Below are 23,430 nucleotides of genomic sequence, written 5' to 3'. Positions count from 1 at the left end.
AAGAATCATGAGGTACAACACTTAATGATTGTCATAGGGGTCAAATAAGCTGGGTTTGGGTGAAACTTGACTTTGGTCTTCAAACCTGGCAAGTTTAAGGCTTGTGGACTTCAACTCCCATTCTTAAGGTAGCATGACTGGTGGAAGAATTCTGGGAGCTGAAGTCCACAAGTCTTGAAGCTGTCAAGTTTGAAGTTTGTAAAAAGTGTACATGGTTTTTTAAAGAATACATGATTGTAAAAAGTATTCTGCTACACTGGTATTTTATTAACAATATAATACTACACCATTTGGTTCAGAATACTTTTTTCCTTGTTTTCCTCCTCTAAAATCTGGGTGCACCTTATACACCGGTGTGTCTTATACAACGAAAAATACGGTAACTAAAAGTCAACACTGCTTTAAGGTAAACAATCTAAGTGGCCTAGTCAACAGGTCAAGCTTTTAGGAATATGATTATTTTTTTTTATTATTATTATTATTATTATTATTATTATTATTATTCATTGGATTTATAGGCCGCCCCGAGTTCTCGGAGAGGGGCGGCATATAAATCCAATAAATAATAATAATAATAATAATAATAATAATAATAATAATAATAATAAATAATAATAATGATAAAGGAATGCTAAAATTTTGTATCCATTAAATCACAAGTTAAGTACCAAAGCTTCTGCATTTAAGTCTGTGTACTTGTATGATCTAACCTCCTTAACAACAGATTCAGCTGAATGTCAGGGATGACAAAGAATAGTTGAGAATAGGCAGAGAAAACTGGACCAGGAAAGCAGAATTTCCACACTTTAGGAAGTGGTTCTGAACAACAGCAACAGCATAGTATGCAGTAGTTCTACATCATGCAACTTGCCTATGTATCAAGAAAAATGTACAGTAGAGTAAAGATAAGGCCAGGGTGAAGAAATCGGCAGGGTATCACTCCAATTATATTTTGGTACTTGAAAGCAACATTACTTGAAGTTGTTGTGGGCTAAATTTTGGCATCAAGAATCGAATAGTTCAAACCAAACATCGGATGGGGGAAACTCCCTGTCAATCTTCCTGACATCGAGAACATAAAAATGAGGACAAAAGAAAGCATTGGCCAATGCCACCCACTGCACTATCCAGAGGTCAGTGGATTACAAATTGTACTCTCGGATGCAGATTACATAACATCATAATTTGATAATATTTCAACACAGATGTCATCATTTTGATATTGTCAACTTTTTGCACATGCCTATGAGAATAATGCCTCTTACTCTCTAAGCAAGTCATCATCTATTAATATTAAATCTAAGTCTGCCTGCAAGATGCTTCTTATTTTAGTAAGATGTCTTCTACTCACTTAATGTCAGTCTAATGTAGCAAAGCACGGAAACATCATTCTTCTCTTCTAAGGAACCCACTCAAAAATTACTGCAACTCAAAAAGCCAAAGCAACTCTCTTTTTTTTAGCTCCTGTGGAAGCATGAAAAAGTTGGGCTGCTTTTAGTTCTTTTATAGGACAGAAGAAAAGTGCTGTAGTTGTGAAAGGTCCAAATCAATTCTAAATCATTCTTTAAAGCATGCACAGCCCTCACAATTTCATGCTGCATAAATAAATAAATGTCAATCAGCAGCTGTCTGTATTTAAGGGGAACTCTGTCTTTCGTTTTGTTTCTGAAGAAAGGAGATATGACAGGAAAAAGGAGTTTGCCTCAGCCTTCTTCTAAAGCTGCCTTGTTTATTTTATCTTCTTGTTCAAATAAAATGTTTTCCAATTTAGAAAACAGAATCAACATTTTATCATTTTAACTATAGAAAAAATACATTACCTTTGATCTTGACTTTCCATTTTCTGCACTGGAAGACATATCTTTGATCGCTTCTGGTGGCATGTAATTAATGGTGCCGACCTATTAACATAAAAAATAGAATTATGTACATTTAAATAATAGTTACATTTATATTAATTATATAAAGTATATACATCTATAAATTTTTTAAAATTTAAAATATAATATTAGAGAGTTGTTTCCTCTGGGGTTTTGAGAATAACTTATGGATGCTGCAAATCAAACTTTCCCCCACAAATAACATGAGATTCTAACAATGTAATCCCAAAGATTTTATAAGCTTTTGACTATTTTACTGAACATTTCAATATAAGAGTTCAAGCCATTTTAAGTCCAATATATGTCTGGGGATACTTTGTAACTATCCCCTGCTCTAATATTCTTTACATCATCAGGAATTCCTGATATAATGTAATATTAACCATGATAAAGGCTAAATAGGCTTTCTGGTTAGAATTCTAGTAAAATAAAAATCTTAATTCATTCTAGAATCGGTAATAACTACATTAAATTAGCTACTGTTATTACAAGAGAAACTTGTTTACTAAGAGTGCAATCATACAACTTATTCATGATTACTTAACCTTAGTTTAAAGTAGAACAATTCTACAAATAATAGCACAATGTGTTAGCTTTTAAACCTGGAGGTGGCCATTTAAATATTAAATCAGTTGGATTCTAGCTTCTCGTCACCTTTAATCAGAATAGCCATCCATCCAATAATGAGAGCTAAAGCCACATCTAGAGACCAGACTATTGTCTTATCAATGTATTTAAACCCTTAGATGTTTAATACGCTTCATAGTCCCATACATTTATATATACAAGACTCCCCTTAAAGTTTACAGCAACAAAGTGTAATAACTGTAACCATAATAGCTAGAACAATTCACTTTTCTCTCTCAATAGAAATCCTTATGAATCCTTCAATCCAAATCTTTGGAAAAATAAAATCTGACTCTGTCCAAGCATACCAAGAAAGAAAGTAAATGAAGCACACAAATGCAATGTGTGTGTTGCTGAATGTTTTCTGATTACAAAATGTTATCATACTCCATTATCAAACAACAGATAGTTATTTAAGTTAATTACTTCTTTTATGTTTAGAGGTTCACAATTGTCTCACCTGGGAATCTTTAACAATGCTAGTCACATCTGGTTGCATCTGATTTGCAATGCCAAAATCTATTAGTTTCAGCATTCCATCTACTAATAGAAAATTTGCTGGTTTCAGATCACTATGGACAATACCTGCAAATTAACATTTGTTCAATTAATTCAAAATGTGTCAAGAATCACAAGACAGAAAAACACAAGATAGGGAAAAAAATAAAAATCCTATGTAAAGTATCTAGGCAATTAGGAATGGAGGGGTTTTGTGTCTCTGATTATCACTTGATCTTTTCTGCTATATATTGTAGAATACCTGGTTTAGAAAACTCTCCGGAGACATATGTTCAATTTTGAATTATATATATTTTTTCTTCTAATTTGCCCACTGCATAATGATCACATTCCTACACATCAGAACATTGTCACCTTCTGTACTGCCTCTGAAAACATCTGGAATCCTCAAGTAGTACAGAACATTTCTATTATAAATGTGTAATTCCAGTTGAAGTTTGAAATCCTGCCTTTTATTTTTAGAATTTTAAATAGTCCGTAAATAGGGATCTAGCTACTTGGAAACTGTCTCCATCTATTTCAACCTGTCCATCATTTAAGATCCATTGCTACTTTACCATGCTGATGCCTTTAGAGGCTGATGATAGCAATTCATAAGAAAGCAATTAGGACCAGTGTTCTCTCTAATTTTTTGGGGGGGTGGGCGGAAAAGTATAGTGTCTGAGCGGCAGTCCTTTTGGGACTGGGCGGCACAGAAATAATTAATAAATAAATAAATAAATAAATATACAAACAAACAAACAAACAAATAAAACCCACCCTGTTTTGCCTCAGAGAATTTCAAAATAAAATACTGTATTGTGTGTCTATAACAGTGAGCTCATAATAGGGCAACTCTATCAATATCAAAATGCCACTTAAATAGTTGAGCTAATTTCAAACTAGATTTTGATTTTCTTTCTCTCTTCCTTACTCCCATTCTTTTTCTTTCTCTTTTCCTTCCTCTCTTTTTTCTATCTGTTTCTCTCTCTTCCTCTCTTCCTCTCTCTCTCCTTCCCTCTCACTCTTTCCCTCTCAGCTTCTGGGCAGGTTTGGAAAACTCTGAGTTGATGATGATTTTTAAGTGAGCGATTGCTCACTGCTCAGCTTAGAGGGAACTATGATTAGGACAGTCTCATCCTGAAGTGCAATTTGCTGCCTCAAGAGCCTATAATAAGCTTCCTTCCTCCTTTGGTTTCTGTGAAAATCTGATTAGTTTTAAAGGAGGCTAGAAGATGTGTGTGTGTGTGAGAGAGAGAGAGACAGAGAGAGAGACAGAGAGAGAGAGAGAGAGAGACATATTGTTGCTGAATTAGAAGGGAGACTAGGTAGGTAGGTAGGTAGGTATGTAATTGGTTAGTGTAGAGTTTTTTCCACTCAGATGTTATTTAGCCAACAGTTCTAACTAAACACTTATTTACATTATTATGGATATATAAATATTTTGCCCAATCCCAAGGCATTGTTTTAAATGTACTATTGTTAGGATGGTTGTTTTACTGTTAATATTTGCTGAATTAGGTTGCTGTTAATAACTTTATGGGATTGATTTGTAACTATTGGGGGAAATGTTTGGTTTGACTTTGTACTTCCCTTTGGTAAATAATAATGAATCATTAATAGAAATAATTATATTAATAATGAAGTTAATATAATTAATAATGAAGTTTACAATAATACTGTATTTGCCTGTTATTTTAACAATCATTGTTAGTTTTGTTTTTTCCTTTATAACTTCCTGTACATGTATTTAAGTTATTTTAAATAGAATGTCTCTATAGTAATTTGTAAGCTACACTGCTTTTTTAATGGGAAAATGTATATGAATCTCTTAAATAGAGGTGGTCCCTCTGGATTATTTTTAATAGCAGCAGTCACTTTTTTTTGCAAGGGCTTGTCAGACTTTCTAGAGTAGAATTACTTATTAGAAACGTGTGTACCTATATAAGTAATTCCTGTCATGGCTGACAGAAAAAATATCTCCAATGTGTATGCGTATAAATATATCTAACTAAAATGTGGCATTATTTAATATTTAATAATAATAATAATAATAATAATAATAATAATAATAATAATAATAATAATAATAATAATAATAATATATTTTTACAATTTATTTATTTTCCTCACAGCTAGCTCTGGGAAACAGAAAAGTATGAAGCAAAAATTCACTCCCATATGCTGACAAATGGTTTTCTTTCTTCCTTTATCTTCTCAGATAGGATGTTGAAGTGCCTCAAATCCTCCAAGGAAAATCTTTATTCTTAACCATCACTTTTCTTTGTTCGCATAGCTGAATATTAATGACTCTAACAATGAATTGTAGCACTTAGTGTTATATCTAGCTGTATATTAAGAAGTGGATGAGCAATCTTTTTCATGATATGGTACGCTGTTTTCCCCAAAACAAGACCTTCCCTGATAATAAGCCTAATCAGGCTTTTGAATGCATAGCAATAAGGCCAAGCACTTATTTCAGGGTTCCAAAAAATATAAGACAGGATCTTATTTTGGGGAAAACATGGTAGTAACAAAGAATGTTACTACCAATCGGCTTCCGAACGCAATTCAAAGTGTTGGTTATCACCTACAAAGCCCTACATGGCATCGGATCAAATTACTTACAGGACCGCCTTCTGCCGCATGAGCCTCAGCGACCAGTTAGGTCCCACAGAGCCGGTCTTCTCCAGGTCCCATCAACTAGACAATGTTGCTTGGCAGGACCTAGGGGAAGAGCCTTCTCTGTGGGAGCTCCAGCCCTCCAGTCCCAGAGATTCGTACTGCCCCCACCCTCCTTGCCTTCCGCAAGCGTCTGAAGACTCTGAGAACATTAGACATCAGCCCCTGGCAATGAATGGAAAATATGCTTGGTTTGTTAGAATAAGTGACTGGTTTTTTTTAATAAATTGGGTTTTTAGATTGTTAGTTTTAATTTAAATATTAGATTTAGGATATTTTGTATTGTTCTTTTATATGGTGTAAGCTGCCCTAAGTCCCCGGAGAGGAGTGACATATAAATCAATAAATCAATCAAATAAACAAACAAACAAATAATTAATAATAATGTGCTTGTAACTAAGGCAAAGTTGAAAGGATCATATCATACATGTGGTTGAAAGTGGGTTTAACAGGAATTTTTCTTTTTAGAAACTCTTGGGATGTGCACTTTACTCCTATCATATCACGCACCTATTGTCTTGCTGTTTTATTTTCTCTGACTTCAGTTGTACTATTCTAACTGCAATCCTTGCAGTTGTTCCTGAGAGAAGCTATTCTAAAGAACAAAGTTTGAACATGCAAACAGAAGTTACCGTGTTGGTGAATTGTATGTACAGCTTCAAGCATGTTTTTCCAATAACATTTTCGTTCCCATGGACCAATTGTCTTTTTCTTTTTAAGCCAGCTATTAAGATCAATATTTCCACATTCCATCACCATGTAGACATTCTTTTCACTGATTTCACTAAAATAAAAGAGTTGCAAAAATAAAAGTCCATCTGAGCATGCATGTTTGGGGAGGCAGAAAGAGGGATTAAACTGATTTTACAAAAGTGTTTACTTACTAGTCATAAAGTCGGATGATTTTATCACTATGTTGCTGAAGTTTGTTTAAGTGAGCAATCTCATTTTTATAGCTTACTATGGTTTGTTGATCTGCTTCTTCTAGATTAACTTGTTTGATGGCAAAAAGCTGTTTCTTTTCATCAAGTACCTGAAAAACCTTTAAAACCAATTTAAAAAACATAATTAGATTATTGCTATAGTTACTCTATCATTTTATTTTGAATATATACATAACTTCACTGTACTCATTAACCAGCTATGAATTTCAACATATGGTATAAAAAATACTATATATTTTTAAAAACAAAAAGAATCATCAATCATGTATGAAGTAATAAATACAACAGGCTTGACTGAGGTCCATTTCCCATTTAATACACTATATTAAAGCCAATGAACAATGTTTTATTTTTCACTGGACCACCCCTATCCACAATCTTGTTTTGAGTTTTTTTTAAGAGCATTTAAACAATATATGATTATTCCTGCATTATTTTCAAAGTCTCAAAACTAACTTATTTATTATAAATATATGCATTCTTATCATTAGGAGAGAAGTATTTATCACTGACTCAAGATTATCCACATATTTGCATATTGCTACCGACTGGAACAATGTTAAGGAGAATTAATAAGTATAACCATTCAGCATTGTTATTGTTGGTTTAAATGCATTTGTTGAAAAGTCTATCAATTTTTTAAATGAAAAAAACATTATGAATGTACTTTTCAACCAGACTTTTTATGAATTTATATATGTGGAGATCTAAACATTTTGAGCTCCAAGAAAAAAGTAAAATTCTAGATTAACTTTGGCTGATGATCAGTGTTTTTGGATTAAATGTTTTCAATGACTCACATCTAATAAACTCTTTTTTTTTTAATAGTTTTTTTATTATTTTTCATAAAAAGACAAACAAATACAAACAAACAATAAACATAAAGTGGGGGTGTATTTCCCCCGCTTCTTATGAAAGTATAAATTCAAATATAGAAAAAGAATACATATGTATTAACTATTATAAAAAAAAGAAAAAATTAATAAATTTGAATTGAAGTTTACAAATCTTAATGTGGGTATTAAGGTTAATATAACATAGTTACCAAAAAAGAAAGATACCTTTAATATAATCCTAATTACTATAATAAAATAGTATTAAACCTTCAATCTAAACGGTAAGACTAAATTCAACTATTATACTTCAAAAATCTTAATATATTGCTTATACTTATACATACATAGCTATATCATAATCATCAAAAAATCCTTTTAAACTAATATTACTATTATTATCATCTAAATAAAAACTAATACAAAATAAAGAGAAAGAAAAAACAACCACTAACGATATATCTTATTTTTTCTTATCTATCCATTTGTAAACGTTGTTCCATGTTTCGTAAAATTTAGTATCCTCTTGATCGTTTAATCTTCTTGTCATCATATCCATTTCAGCGCAATCTAATATCTTAGCTATAACCTCTTCTTCCTTGGGGATTTCCTCCCCTTTCCAGTTTTGCGCATATATTATTCTAGCCGCAGTTAATATATGTATGATTAAATAAAAAATTTCTTTCTTATAGATCTGGGTTGTGACACCTAATAAATAAAATTCCGGGGTATTATCTATATCTTGTTTTATTATTTCTTTTAATATTTTTTCAATCATCTTCCAATATAGTTTTGCTTTGCTACATGTCCACCATTGATGATAGTAAGTTCCTATATCCTTCTTACATTTCCAACATATTGGGGATGTTTTGGGAAACATTTTTGCTATCCTATTTGGTGGGAGATGCCATCTATAGAACATTTTGATTTGGTTTTCTTTTAAAGAAACTGATTTAGTCATTTTCCAATTATTAATCCACACTTTCTCCCATGTGTCTATATCTATTTCCTTACCAATATTTCTACACCATCTTATCATAGTATCTTTTAAAGTCAACTCTATATTTTTATGAGCAATAAGTAGTTTATATATTTTCCCTATCATTTTTGTAGAGTTAGTGGTTATTAAGGTAGTTAAAGGATTCTTACTTTTATTAAAAATGTAAAGAGTTTTATCCTTCTGATATCTAGATCGGATCTGGGCATAGTGCCACCAATCTATTATTATCCCATCTTCTTGTAGTTCAATTCTAGATTTAAGCTTCATCTGATCATTTAATAGTTCTTTATATCTATGAGTCATTTTCTTGTCCTTTATAGACTTTGGATGCGTTATTGCTTCTAAGGGAGCTAACCAATCTGGGATGCTTAAGAAATGATTCTTCTTTATATCTTTCCATACTTCTAGTAAGTATTTCCTTAATGTATGCCTTTTAAAATATGAATGGTTTTTGTCCTTATCATACCATAAAAATGCGTGCCATCCAAGCATTAAATCATGTCCTTCTAATTCGAGTGTTCTTTTATTATCTAAGATTATCCAATCTCTAAGCCATGTTAGTGCAGCGGCCTGATGGTATAATTTCCAATTTGGAAGGCCAAATCCTCCTCTTTCTTTGATATCTTCTAAACAATTCATTTTTATCCTTGCTTTTTTACCTTGCCATATAAATTTTTTAACTAAGTTGGTTAAAGTTTTTAAAAAGATACCCCCTGGGTTTATTGGTATTGTCTGAAAAAGAAATAAAACCTTGGGTAAAATGTTCATCTTAATTGTTGCAATTCTTCCTAAAAAAGATATTTTCAAATTGTTCCAGGTTGCTAAGTCTTTTTTAATTTCTGCTAACAATTTCATATAATTATCATTTTTTAATGTTATTGTTTTCGCTGTTAAATTTATTCCTAAATATTTTACCTTTTTTACAGTCTTTATTCCAGAAATAGTTTCTAATTTAGTTTCTAGTGTTTTGTTCATATTTTTAGTCAAGTAATGTGTTTTGTTTTTGTTTATCTTTAAACCTGCTACGTTTCCATATTGTTCAATGGTTTGTAATAAAGTAGGAACTGTTGTAGTCGGTTCTTCAATTATAAACATTAGATCATCTGCAAAGGCCTGGAGTTTATAGATTTCATCTCCTACGGTTAAACCTTTTATTCTGGGGTCCGCTCTTATTTTAATTAATAAGGTTTCAAGGGTCATAATAAATAACAGTGGTGATATAGGACATCCTTGGCGAACTCCCTTATTTATGTCAAGTATTGGTAATTGACTGTTATTCAATATTATATTCGTTGTTTGTTTTGAATATATGGTATCTATTAGATTAACAAATTTTGGGCCAAATCTCATTTTATTTAATTGCATTTTTATAAATATCCAATTAACGTTGTCAAAGGCTTTTTGAGCATCCAAAAACATTAAAGATGCCATCTTATCTGGGTGTTGTTCATAGTACTCTAGTATATTTATTACAGTTCTAATATTATTTTTAATTTGTCTCCCTGGAAGAAACCCATTTTGGTCTTGGTGTATTATTCCATTTATAACTCCTTTGAGTCTCTCTGCATAAATGGCAATAAAGATCTTATAGTCTACATTTAATAGTGATATAGGCCTATAATTTTTGATTTTTTCTGGTTCTGTACCCTGTTTATGTATTAAGGTTGTCAGTGATTCTGACCAAGATTTAGGAATTTTTCCGTCAAGTCTACAGGAATTAAAAGTTTCTAACATATGGTTTCTTATTGTTTCATTATCTATCTTATACCATTCTGCAGGTATGGCATCTGGGCCTGTGGCCTTGTTGCTTTTCTGTTTTTTAATTGTTATTAGGAGTTCCTCCATTGTTATTGGTCCATCCATGGTAGCCTGTTGATCTTCTGTTATTTGTGGTAGATTTGAAGCCTCTAAATAGTTAAAAACTTCATCTTCAATGACATGATCTTTAGCATATAATTCCTTATAAAAATTATACACAATGTCTGCCTTACCTTCTGTATCGTATTTTATTTTACCATCTTTATCTTCTAATTTTTGGATTAATTTTGATTGACTCTGTTTTCTAAGTTTATACGCTAGCCATCTGCCAGGTTTATTTGCATATTCAAAGTATTGTTGCTTTGCTCTTTTAATCTTTTCAGTTAGTTGGTTTTGTTCTATAACTCTAATTTTATGTTTAATTACGTTTATTTCTGTCTTTAGATCTCTATTCTTAGTATGTTGCTGCGATAAGGATTCTAATTGTTTTAGTTCGTTTGTTAATTGTAAATACTCTAATTTCTTTTCCTTATTGTATTTTGCTGTATAAGATATTGTTAAACCTCTTATGTACGCTTTAACTGTATCCCATAAGTTCTGTGGAGTAGTGTCTGATGTTTTATTAATTTCAAAAAATATTTTTAATTCCTTTTCAATCCAATCCTTATATTTCTTGTCGTTTAATATATACCTGTTCATCCGCCAATTGTTCTGTTTATTATTCATCGTCATATAGACCACTATTGGATTGTGATCGGCCCATGTATTAACGTCTATGTCAACTTCTCTTATTTGTTCTGCCACCGTTTTTGGTGCCCATAACATGTCAATTCTCGTCCAAATTTTGTGAGGATTGGAATAAAAGGTAAATTGCCTTTTGAGAGGGTGTCTTTCCCTCCAAATATCACTTAATAATAGTTCCGCTTTCATTGTTTGAAAAGTACTGGGTAGCAAGTTTCTTCTTGTTTTTTTACCTTTTCCCCTTTTTTTATTACCTCCCCCTCCTGAGTGGTCTAATTGTCTGTTCGCGATAGCATTAAAATCACCTATTATCAATAGATTATCAATAGCTAAATCTGTTATTATTTGGTGTAAATTTTTATAGAATGTCATTTGGTCTTCATTGGGGGCATAAATAGAAACAACCACTAGAGGTCTGGGTTCAATGTCTACTTGTACAATCAATATCCTACCCTCTTTATCCTTATATATTTGTTTGGAATTTATAGAATTCTTGACATACATCACTACACCTCTTTTTTTTTGGTCTGCTAATGCAGCATACATTTTTCCAATTTTGGGATTCAACAGTAATTTTTGGTTATCTTTTTTAATATGAACTTCTTGTAGTATTGCAATCTGAACATTTTGGTTTCTGATTTTGGAAAAAATTTGCTTCCTTTTTCTTGGTTCGTTAAGTCCATTAACATTTACGGAAAAGATTTTCAAGTCTTTATTCGTTGTCATTTAATAGGTTTTTTGGTTTCTCGCTGAGGTTGAACTCTTCTAAAACCTTGGTCCTGCTCTATTACTTGGGCAGTTGCCCCCAGGTTTTCTTCTTGCTGAGTTAGTGATTTTTCCCCTGGTTGCTGTTGAGCTGGTTGTAGTTGGACCACTAGTTGCTTACTTGCATGGTCGGAGTGGCCCAAGCCACTCTGTTCAAGAAAGAACATAGCTTGATCTACGTTTTCCAGTTTGTACCTTGTAGAGCGCCATGTCAGAGAAAGTCCTTGTGGAATAAGCCAACGGTAAGTGATATTTTCTTTAATCAAGATTTTAGTTAAAAAGTGGTAATCTCTTCTGTTTTCTCTGACACTTCTTGGAACTTGTTTTAATATCTTTATTTCTACTCCATGTCATTGAGGCGGGGAGTTTCTTGAATAATGAAGTATCTCATCTCGCAACGCCTTTCTTGTAAATTTAATATGTATCTCTCTTGGGAGGTTGTGTCGACGGATATAGCTATTCGAAATTCGGTATACTTCATCGATTTCTTTCTGTAAAGCCATGGGGTCCTCTTGAAGTATACCTCCAATGATTTCCGCCATAGTCGTTTTTAAGTCTTCATCTTTTTCCTCTTTTATATTCTGAAATCGAAGTCCGTACGAAGCTCGTTGCATCTCCAGCTGGATGATAGATTCATCATATCTTTTGTATCTTTCATCAGCTCTCCCTTCAAGATACTCCATTCTTTTCTCATTTTTGTCAGCTTGCTCTTCAACTTTTTTTACTCGGTCATCACTTTCTTGAAGAGTTTGTTGGATCTGCTTTATCTGATCTTTCATCTCGCCCATATCAGCTTTCATTTGAGCCATCTCCACTTTAAATTCTGCCAAGTCAGCTTTTATGGCTTCTCTTTGTTGTGTTGCCTCCTCCTTTATGGCTTCTCTTTGTTGTGTTGCCTCCTCCTTTATGGCCTCTCTTTGTTGAGTAGCATCTTCTTGTGATTTGACCATAAAGTCCTTCAAAGCATTCAAAGTCTCATGCATAGTTGCAAGATTGGACTGCATTGTTTTGTCTTTGTCTTTGTCTTTGGTAGACATGGTTAACACTTGATGCGAAGGAGAAGAATGCGGTGACACTTGTGGAGATAGGGTAGTTGGTGTTGTTTGTTTCTTTGTTGTTTTAACAAGAGTTGAGGTGTGGGACATTATCAAATTAGAATCCACTATTTCAAATTTTAAGGTTAGTTTCAATTTTATATATAGTGAAAAGGAAAAGAAATTACTATAAATTCCAAATCTATTCAATATATTTTGTTTCCCTTATAATATGACTATACCAATTCAATAGCAATTCAATTAATAACAGAGTTCAAAAAAAGAAGAAGAAAAAAGAAATATTGTTGTTTAGTGCCACAGGGAAAAAAAACAAATATTAGCCTTTTCAAGTAAAAGGAGGACAGAAAATGAAAGAAGAGAAAGAATATCAACTATATATAGAAGACAAAAGAAAGAAAAGAAAAAAAAAAGAAAATTTTTGGAGGAAAAGACTTTAGGAGGAGGGAAGAAAAAAGAAAGGGGGAAAAAGTGAAGTGAAAAGAATTGTTCAAAAAGAAAAAGAAGGAGGGTGATATTTTAGTTCAACTATTTGGAATAGAGCAGGAATCCAAGGTTTATTAACAATGCATGTAGTTCAAACCAAACTTCTTCTAGTAATAGAAATGTAAGGAAGAAAGTCAAAGAAAAATCAGGGAGAAAAAAACCAGATAATTATTCAAAGACACAATAACAGTATTGTATACTTAAGTTCTTCTTATAGATCCTGTAATTTTGCTAGGAAGTAGAAATGAAAATCCAAATCTCAAAGGGTAAAGTTATATTTGATTTCAATTCAAAATTCAAGGAGTAAAGCAATTCCAAAGCTTGCTTGTGTTCAAGATGGAGTCAGTTTATTTTCCAAATTCAAAACAGGAACAAAGAACAAAGAAAGAGATCCCAAGATGGAGTCAAGTTAATTTTCGTGCAGCAGGCAGATGTTAAACCAAGAGTTCTCAGCAAATAATCCAAAAGGTGTCAGCAAATAGTCCAAAAGGCTCAGCAAGTATTCCAAATAGGTTAATCCAACAATAAGTAATCCAAGAAAGAAGTGATTTCAATCTCTTCTAGATTCCATTTAATTCATGATTATTAAGTTATTCATGTTGTGAAAATAGGCAGCAAGAAAAAAAAGGCAGCAAGACTGTGTTCCTCCGCTTGAAAAATTAAGTCCAGAAGATTATGATTTTAAAAGTCTATCAAGAACAAATTCTGATCATCACTAGAAATTTCCTTTAGCAGTTAAAATTTTCTAAATAGTCATGTCAAATTTAAACTATTTTGTTAAAGCATAAAGTCAGAAAATTATTTTGTAGATTCCCAAGTTCACGTTCAAAATGGAAAAGTAAAAGTAAAGAGAAAAAATTAGGTCCGGCTGTTATTTGCGGATGAGTTTAAACAAGAAAAAACTTTCACTTTCGCCCTGGAAAAAAAAAACTTTTACTTAAAAGTTTTACGATCTTCTGACTTAAAAACGAAACACAATGGAGATTTTTACCTTAAGTCCTTTCTCTGGTATATTCTTTTTCTATGTAGATGTAGATATTTTTACTTTCACTTCTTTGCTTTTATTCTTCCCGCTGAGTGAGGGGAGAAAGCGCTGGCCGGTCCTCTTAAGCAAAGAGGAGCGGTTCTCCCGTCTCCGAAGCTGCGGGGCGAACCGCTGCCTCTGGAGTCCTGGCGATGGGTCCTCGGGCAGAGGAGAGCCCCCTGTTCATGGATCGGGCCATCCGGGCCCGATCCGATCGCAAATGCGACCTTCGGAGGGGGTAGAAGAGATTCGCCTGGCAGAGCCCTGCCAGACACGTCTCGCCGCGATCTCCACCAAACCGGAAGCCTCTAATAAACTCTTAATTGGATGTGTTCCATATGATGTGTTCCAAATAAGCTAGCTTTGAAGGCTGTCCAGATGTTCCATCTGGTACAGAAACCAGTGGGGTAGGCTATTAAGGAGTGGGAGGGATAGATAAATAGCACTATGCATGGGTTTGATGGTAGAAATATGTATACAGGAATCTCAGCCACTGAAATAACGTAGATTATTAGCCTTGCATACACAGGATTGCAGTTTCAGGATTACATCAAGTGTTATGGTCATTATGTTATAGTTGTCAGGCCTGAAAGCCATCTTGGGCATTGGATCTTCAGCCCTACCACATTTAGTGCTGTGGGAAACTGGGAGGGGGTGATTTTGTGAGTGAAGAAATATAGTCAAAATATCATTCCTTTCTCCAAGGGTCAAGGTCACTCTGCACTGCACCTGGGAGGCATCTCCAGTTGAGACAGTGCATTGATTGGGCCATGTGATGGACCTCTGGGTGCTGGAGCAGGGATTTGAACTTGCTTTTGAGTGTGAAAAACTGGAAGCTTTCAGATTTGGGTTTTCCAAGATGTGCCAATATGACATCTCTAGTAAAATAGAACTTTGAAGAAACTCAAGCCTCAGAGTTTTCTTTCATTGGGGGTATTTACTTGGAACCCTGATAATGGTCAAATTTGGAAGTTTTACTGATAAAACAAAAGTCATTTTTTCAAGGAAAATATATGAGCTGCTAGAACTGTCTACTCTGCGGTTGGAAGTATGTAACCAAATATAAAAATATATTTTCAGTTATAGACATGAAACAAGTATCTTTTCCAACACAGAATATTTTAGAACCAAGAATAGTTATGATGCTTATGATACCCATGCTCTTGGATAATTTCACCCAGCGGTTTCATGTAGATATTAAATAGCAGGGGGGAGAGGATCGACCCCTGAGGCACCCCACTAGAACAGTGATGGTGAACCTTTTTTTCCTCAGATGCCAAAAGAACAAGTGTGCATGATATTGCGCATGCGTGAGTGCCCACACCCATAATTCAATGTCTGCGGAGGGCAAAAACAGCTTCCCCCACCCCCGGAGGCCCCCTGGAGGCTAGAAACGGCCTGTTTCCCAACTTCTAGTGAGTCCAGTAGGCTCATGTTTTGCCCTCCGCAGGCTCCAAAGGCTTCCCTGGAGCCAGAGGAGGGTAAACTCTCTAGGAACCGTTCAAGGACCTGATATGAAGGTACAGTGGATCATCAGGTAGGTGTTCCATCGCCCAAGGGGTAGATTTAGCTGTAGGGAAATCATTGTTAGAGAGTGTTTAGTAATCTGTGCGATGATGGCCTCGCAGTTGATCTATGTGCTGCCGCCATTTCCCCCATCAGTTAATATTATATAGGATTTGGGCCGTGTGATTTCTTCTATTGCCCCATATAGTCATAGGGGTGCTTTCAAAAAATTCCTGGCAAATATGGGGTCTATCTAATACAGATCACAGCTGCTGGCACATTGACTGGGCTCCTCCTGATAACTGAACTGAGTGTAATATGCTGCACTAAGAGGAATTTGTCCACCCGGGCTTGCCAATCTCCAGGGCCCAGTCACCCTAGGGCAGTGATGGCAAACCTTTTTTCGCTCGGGTGCTGAAAGAGCGTGCGGGCGTGCTATTGCACATGTGTGAGTGCCCACACCTATATTTCAGTGTCTGGGGAGGGTGAAAACAGCTTATGACACCCCCCAGAGGCCTCTGGAGGCCAGAAACAGCCTGTTTACCAACTTCTCGTGGGCCCATAGGCTCGTGTTTTGCCCTTCCCAGGCTTCAAAGTCTTCCCTTGAGCCGGGGTAGGTTAAAAACGTCCTCCCCATCCCTCGTAGGGTGTCTGAAAGCCAAAAATCCCCTCCCAAAGTCTTTGTGCAAGCCAAAGATCAGCTGGCCAGCACACATATACGAATTGAAGCTGAGCTGGGGCAATGCTGGCTCGCGTGCCAGCAGATATGGCTCCGCATGCCACCTGTGGCATCCATGCCATAGGTTTGCCATCACTGCACTAGAATATGGAAATGGGAAGGGGGGGAATATTGATGATCAAATTTAAATGATCTGACAAGTTTGTACATTATGTGTAATTCTGATTGATTGTAATTCACTCAATAGCTTTTGCACTTTACCATTCTATATTAATCTGAGGTTTTAACTGAATTGCATGATGAATTTGAGAATTGAGAAAGTATATAATGTAAAAGGGAGGCATTGTATGTTTGTTTGTTTGTTTATTACATTTGTATGCCGCTCTTCTCCGAAAACTCAGGGCAGCTCACAGGATACAATGATCTTTATGATCTTTCGCAACAAACCATTTCTCACAAATAACAGCTTTCATCAAATCAAACCAATTTATATTACAATATTATCTTACCTTACTAGATCCTCCTCTGCCTATTTGTTTTAACACAGAGTACAATTTTCCTTTAACAAGTATGCATTCATTTGCTGGTACAGAAGCTGTAACCTAAATAAAAAAAAGTTTGTAGTGTGAAAAGAAATGTACATAGAAAGAATCAAATGAAATCTCTGGCTTCATTGCATTTACTGTATTTTATTTTATTTTTACCATTTATATTTTATTGGTTTTACCCAGAGTCACTGAGTTGCATGGTATACATTATATATAATGAATTGTTCGTTGCTGTTGTTTTTAAAACAAAGGGTGGATGTACAATAAGCAAAACTATTTTATGAAATTGTAAAAGGTAAAATCAAGACTTTTTGTGACTCTCTTCGCGATTCAGAAGTGCTATTTTCCAGCTGGTTTTTTTTAGAAAGGAACAAAATAAATAAAAACTATGTTAGCTTTTAGACTGACTGATTGTAGTACATACAGGTAATTCTCGACTTATGATCGGTCAATTAGCAAGCATTCAAACTTATGATGAAACACCCCCCCCCAAAAAAAAATCAGCTTCAAAGTTCCAACATCCCCCAACAGTGCATTTTGGATACTTGGCAACCAGCCCATTTATGGTGTTTGCAGCTCCTTCTGGTCATCTGACCTTGATTTATGACAAATGTTAACTTCCAGTTTCTGACAAAAACTGCCCCATAGTGAACAAGTCACTTAACAACCATGGTGTTAATTTAATGGCAGCTGCATTTGTTTAACAACTGCCGCAACAATTGTTGTAAAGATCTGCTTCGGACATGGCTTTCTGCTATACAACCCCATTTAGTTTGGGGTGAACAGCTGCACAGTTTCTTTGAGTTGCAAACAACCCGGGGAATTTGGGCAGGTTTTATGTGGCCAGGATGCCTGCAAGATCCCTGATTTCCGAGTCTGGCAAGGCTCAGTGCTTGGTCTCCAGAGCACTCTTCTCTTTCCAGGTGGTGGCTGTGTATGCGCGGCGCTTCCAGCTCACCAAGTCTGGCCTGATCTCAGCTGGCAGTGGCTCTGATCTGATCCTGGCTGCCAACACTGGGAGAGGAGGCACTACGAGGGAACCCATTTCTTTCATTTACCAAGTGGGGGTCAGCTAGATAGGTGCCGGGCTTCGGGGCACCACCCTGAGCAGGTGCTGAGCTGGAGGCAGATGAGGGTCAGTCTCCTTACCTGGTAGCCTGCTCTCTGCCTTTTCTCAACATGTGTGTGTGTGTCTCTGTGTGTGTGTGTGTGAGAGAGAGAGAGAGAAAGACAGAGACAGAGAAACAGGGGAAAGGAAACCACAACGTTGCCTGCAATTCTTGTTATTCCCCTCCATTGCTTCTCATTCTCTCTCTCTCTCTCTGTCTTTCTCTCTCTCACACACAGACATTTGACTGCTTGAAAGGGAGAGGCTGCACTTTGCTTCTACCATAAGACTCCCCCCCCCCAAGCCTTCAGTGTATCCCAGGATTGCAACGCTGAAGGCTTGGCAGGAAAATGGGTAGGGGGATTTATTATTTATTTTTATTTATTGGATTTGTATGCCGCCCCTCTCCGCAGACTCGGGGCGGCTAACAACAATGATAAAAACAGCATGTAGCAATCCAATTAATAAAACAACTAAAAACCCTTATAATAAAACCAAACATGCACACAAACAAACATACCATGCATAACTTGTAATGGCCTAGGGGGAAGGAATATCTTAACTCCCCCATGCCTGGCAGCATAAATGAGTCTTGAGTAGTTTACGAAAGACAGGGAGGGTGGGGGCAGTTCTAATCTCTGGGGGGAATTGGTTCCAGAGGGCCGGAGCCGCCACAGAGAAGGCTCTTCCCCTGGGGCCCGCCAAATGGCATTGTTTAGTCGACGGGACCCGGAGAAGGCCAACTCTGTGGAACCTGTTTTCCTGCCTGTACTCCTTTTCTCAGTCTGTGCTGAGCTTAAGAAAATGAGGACAGACAGGAAAATCCCCCTACCCATTTCCCTGATTGCCAAAAAGGCTCCCCACAGAATTAAATTCAAATTTTTTCCCTACCGGTTCTCTGGGCATGGCTTGCTCGGCGCGGCAGGGGGAAGGATATTGCAAAATCTCCATTCCCACCCCACTCTGGAGCCAGCCAGAGGTGATATTTGCCAGTTCTCCAAACTACTCAAAATTTCCGCTACCAGTTCTCCAGAACTTGTCAGAATTTCACCTCTGCTCCCTTCCAAGCCTTCAGCGTATCCCAAGATTGCAACGCTGAAGGCTCAGCAGGAAAGTGCTCTTTAGAGAAGACATGCAGACTCAGATCAGCAGAGTGGCTGCCCTTTACAGAGCCTGAGCGTCCTCCTCAGAAGAGCTGAGCCTGCATGTCTTCGCTAAACAGCTGATTGTTTTGCGGAGCTGTTTAGCGAAGACATGCAGGCTCAGATCAGCTGTTCTGCAGAGGACTTTCAGGCTCTGAAAGGAACATAGATCAACTGTTTAATGAGACCATGGAGGTGCTAAGCGGGAGGGGCATTTCGCCTCCCCTGCCCTTCCCGGTATAGGAAAAAATATAAGGCCTCCTTGATATTAAGACCTGGTACTTTTTTTTTGGCGGTCCAAAAAATATAAGACCTGGTCTTATTTTTGGGGAAACATGGTAATACACAGATAGATGGTTCTGAGGAAACATGAAGAAATAGGAAGTTGGCCTTGAATAATATGCCCAAATACAGTCAATAAGAAAAGGGCGGTCAATGTCATATTTAGTACTATAAATATATCATTGTACTCATTGGTAAGGTATCGCAGGTTTTAATTTGCGATCCCATATATGTATACATATCTGGATGCTAGACATACTTTTTATGTCTACTTTTTTTCCTTCTCTAAATAAATTTTTGATTATTATAACAGAGCTCTGTGTGTATTTTTTTTTTTTTTCTGTCAGAAAAATATGTGATTGTAAAAAATATTTTTTATAAAATGATATACCACTGGTATGACACCAGAAAACTTTCTAGAATGTAGAAAGATGCTTCCAACTTTTGGAAATGTGGCAAACATAAAGGGTTGTTTTATTATGCCTGTGGACTTCTAAAAAGCTGGAAAAAAATGGTTTCAGATACATACAATGATACAAAGAATAATATTCAATTAAAACCAGAAACTTTTTTGTTGGGACTAATGAATACCCAACTAGAAAAGGCATATGAAACATAATTTTTGTACATGGCATCTGCATCATGATTGTTATATGACAAAGATGGAAGGTTCTGAAATACCCACAATGGAGGAATGGTTGGTGAAAATGACAAAATTTGCAGAGATGGCAAAACTGACTCACTTGATTAGAGAAAAGACAACAATTACATCTTTCAGTGACAAAACAGAAAACAAATGGATTTGTGATTTATGGGTTTGACAGTTAGAAAGGGTAGTATATGGAGGAAGGAATTCAGATAGAAAATAAAATATAACTGTTTTATTGCATTCATAATTGTAATAAAGAAGATTGGGAGCTGCTTTTTATATTTCTTTTCTTTCTTGCTTATTCACTAACTTACTTTCTTATTCTTTGTATTGTTTGTATTGTTTTTCTCTGTATTTGTATTGTTTTACTCTATACAAAATATTTTCAATAAAAATTAAATTTAAAAGAATTAATGTTAATATGGAACTACCAACAAAATTCTTAACTCCTTCTTGATCAAATGAATGAAACGTTATTTAGAAACCAACACTTCTTTTGCAATATTTTATACAATTTAGAAATAGCTGGTACCTGTAATCCACTCTGTAGTTGGAATGGAATTGTTGGAGTACAATGTTGCAAATATGAAAATTGGTTGTATGGTGTAGTTGCCTTATCCATAGGAAGAAAATTATTTCTTACAACTGGAGTACTGAAGCAGGAAGAAAAAATATAATTATAATCCATGCACAAAATACTGTATTTCCTAACAATCATACACTGGCAAATAATGAACAACTGGTGGGGGGTTTTTCATCTAAGCACTAAGACTTTGTTTTATTGGACTTTTGTGGAGTATATGCCATTTCAATATTTTAAGAAATATGTTAGGTCAACATGAAATAAATTTCCAGAATTACTTTTTCACTTTCAAATTCACATGAATCTCTCAGAACATACACCATATTTTTCGGAGTATAAGATGCACCAGAGTATAAGATGCACCTTAGTTTTTGAGGCAAAAATTTGGGGGGAGGGGAGGCGGAATTCTGCCTACCAGGTATACATTTGGCGAGCCCTTAGCCTGGTCAGCTTCAGCACATTAGTTCACTTGATGGTTTTGAGGTTGGGGATAATTGGGGCTATACCATAGTTGCTTGTCATAGGGAGCAGCAATTAGAAAAGCAGGCAAAGCATGAAGATTGCTTAGCTTGTGTTTGGGCTGAAAAACAGCTTCAAAAGCACAGCTGATCCTTGGAGGGAGCTCCAGTGACTAAAGCAGGCAAAAGAGGTAAGAGAAGGCAGCAGCTCTTCTGGGTAGCCATTTTGGGCACCACACGAGCGTTTGGAGACTGAAAATGCAATGTGTAGAGGCCAAAATCACAAGCCATTGTCAGTAGCAATCTCTACAGCCAAGAGGACATGTGGAGGACAAAGGTAGGGGCCAGCGAGTAGGCGGGACTACATTTGGAGTATAAGATGCACCCAAATTTTCAGTCTCCTTTAGGAGGGGGAAAAAGTGCATCTTATACTCCAAATGTAGTCCCGCCTACTCGCTGGCCCCTACCTTTGTCCTCCACATGTCCTCTTGGCTGCAGAGATTGCTACTGACAATGGCTTGTGAGTTCAACTCTTCATTCACATGTCTGGTTTTTTTATGATGACTTAAACGGTCCAAAAGCAAATTCAAATAACCTATAAATAAAATTGAATGTTAAAAAGAAAAGAGCCTCAAATGAAATTACCAGGCCACATAATCATGAACCATGTTGCTGCGAGGTGTTCCACCCACAAAAGCTTGACTCTTTCTCTCTGAAACAGCCTCTGGTGAAATGGTACGCAAAACTTGCTCTGATGGTGAACATCTTTTAGGAACTGGAAAGGCAGCATGTTCAAAACTTGAGTTTTTTCCCTGCAAAATGGGGAAGACTTTTATATGATTGGTTCTTAAGAGGAACATAGTATATTTCCACTTCCAGTGATTCATAGAAGCAGAAATGGATAATATTACTTACTCTCTACAATGAATATTACGACCTTAACACTATAGGGGAAAAACAAGTCATTGGAGAAATCATAGAATCGTGGGGCTGGAAAGGGACTTGGAGATCTTCTAGTCCAACCCCTGCCCAAGACAGAACTCTTTTTTCCATCCCAGAAAAATGGTTGTCCAGTCTTTTTCTGAAAAGCCCCGGTGATGGAAGCAATCACTGGTTTATTTTGTTTTTCTAGATGATTAAATTGACAAGGTTAAAATAAACATGGATTTGTGTAATATGCAATCAAAGCCAGCCCACTTGAATTGTTTTCCGAGAATGCAAATAATTACGCTTTCAGTTTTGCAAATCTAATCAAAATGTGTGCATAATTTTCATTCTGGCTATACAGTGATACCTCATCTTACGAACTTAATTGGTTCCGGGACGAGGTTTGTAAGGTAAAATGTTTGTAAGACGAAACAATGTTTCTCATAGGAATCAATGGAAAAGCGATTAATGCGTGCAAGCCCAAAACTCACCCCTTTTGCCAGCCGAAGCGCCCATTTTTGCGCTGCTGGGATTTCCCTGCAGCATCGCAAAAACACGGAAGTCCAGAGGTGGTGTTTCCCACGGAGGGGAGCCTCAGGGGAATCCCAGCCGTGCAAAAATGGGCGCTTCGCTGGCTACAGAAGTCCGGAGGCGGGGCATCCCAGTGGCGGCGGTTTGGGTTTGTAAGGTGAAAATAGTTTGGAAGAAGAGGCAAAAAAATCTTAAACCCCAGGTTTGTATCTCGAAAAGTTTGTATGACGAGGGATTTGTAAGACGACGTATCACTGTATTTTTCTGCTGACACTGCTGCAAATGCTTGGCTGCAATAACCAAGCTATCTATCTAGAAAGCTTATGTCAGTTTGAAAAGTGCCCCTTTTCTCCATTTTGAGTAGAAACTTAACCAATATTCAAGTTTACTAGCATTGTAAACAATATTCAGGTTTACTAATCATCATGACTCTGGGGGAGGTGCACAATAATCAGATAATAAATTAAAATAAAGTCAAGATGAATATCAAATTAACAAGGAATCTGATGGGAATTAAATGAAATATCTGGAATTATATTAGTACGATCCCAGGCACTAGACCAGTGATGGTGAACCTACGGGTGCCACAAGTGGCACATGGAGTCATATCTGCTGGCACAAGACGTTGCCCTAGCTCAGCTCCAATGTGCATGTGTGTGCTGGCCAGCTGATTTTTGGTTGACACAGAGGCTCTGGGAGGGCATTTTTGGCTTCCAGAGAGCCTCCA

General features: G+C 36.1%; 1 protein-coding gene across 3 annotated transcripts in view; it reads right to left on the bottom strand.

The window, feature by feature from the left end:
• TTK (TTK protein kinase) overlaps positions 1 to 23,430 on the bottom strand; it is a 70,977-nt gene that overhangs the window by 10,936 nt on the left and 36,611 nt on the right. For all 3 annotated transcript variants that reach the window (XM_070733098.1, XM_070733097.1, XM_070733099.1), the window contains 7 exons: positions 21,891 to 22,057; positions 20,737 to 20,857; positions 16,985 to 17,077; positions 6,572 to 6,729; positions 6,320 to 6,471; positions 2,968 to 3,092; positions 1,821 to 1,901 (listed from right to left, as the gene is read on the bottom strand). In XM_070733098.1, the coding sequence (XP_070589199.1) occupies positions 1,821 to 1,901; positions 2,968 to 3,092; positions 6,320 to 6,471; positions 6,572 to 6,729; positions 16,985 to 17,077; positions 20,737 to 20,857; positions 21,891 to 22,057 (897 nt within the window). The remainder of the gene's footprint in view (positions 1 to 1,820; positions 1,902 to 2,967; positions 3,093 to 6,319; positions 6,472 to 6,571; positions 6,730 to 16,984; positions 17,078 to 20,736; positions 20,858 to 21,890; positions 22,058 to 23,430) is intronic.

The sequence above is a fragment of the Erythrolamprus reginae genome, chromosome 1, assembly GCF_031021105.1.
Source record: "Erythrolamprus reginae isolate rEryReg1 chromosome 1, rEryReg1.hap1, whole genome shotgun sequence".
Lineage (NCBI taxonomy): Eukaryota > Metazoa > Chordata > Lepidosauria > Squamata > Dipsadidae > Erythrolamprus > Erythrolamprus reginae.
This window is presented reverse-complemented; position numbering and strand designations above follow the sequence as displayed.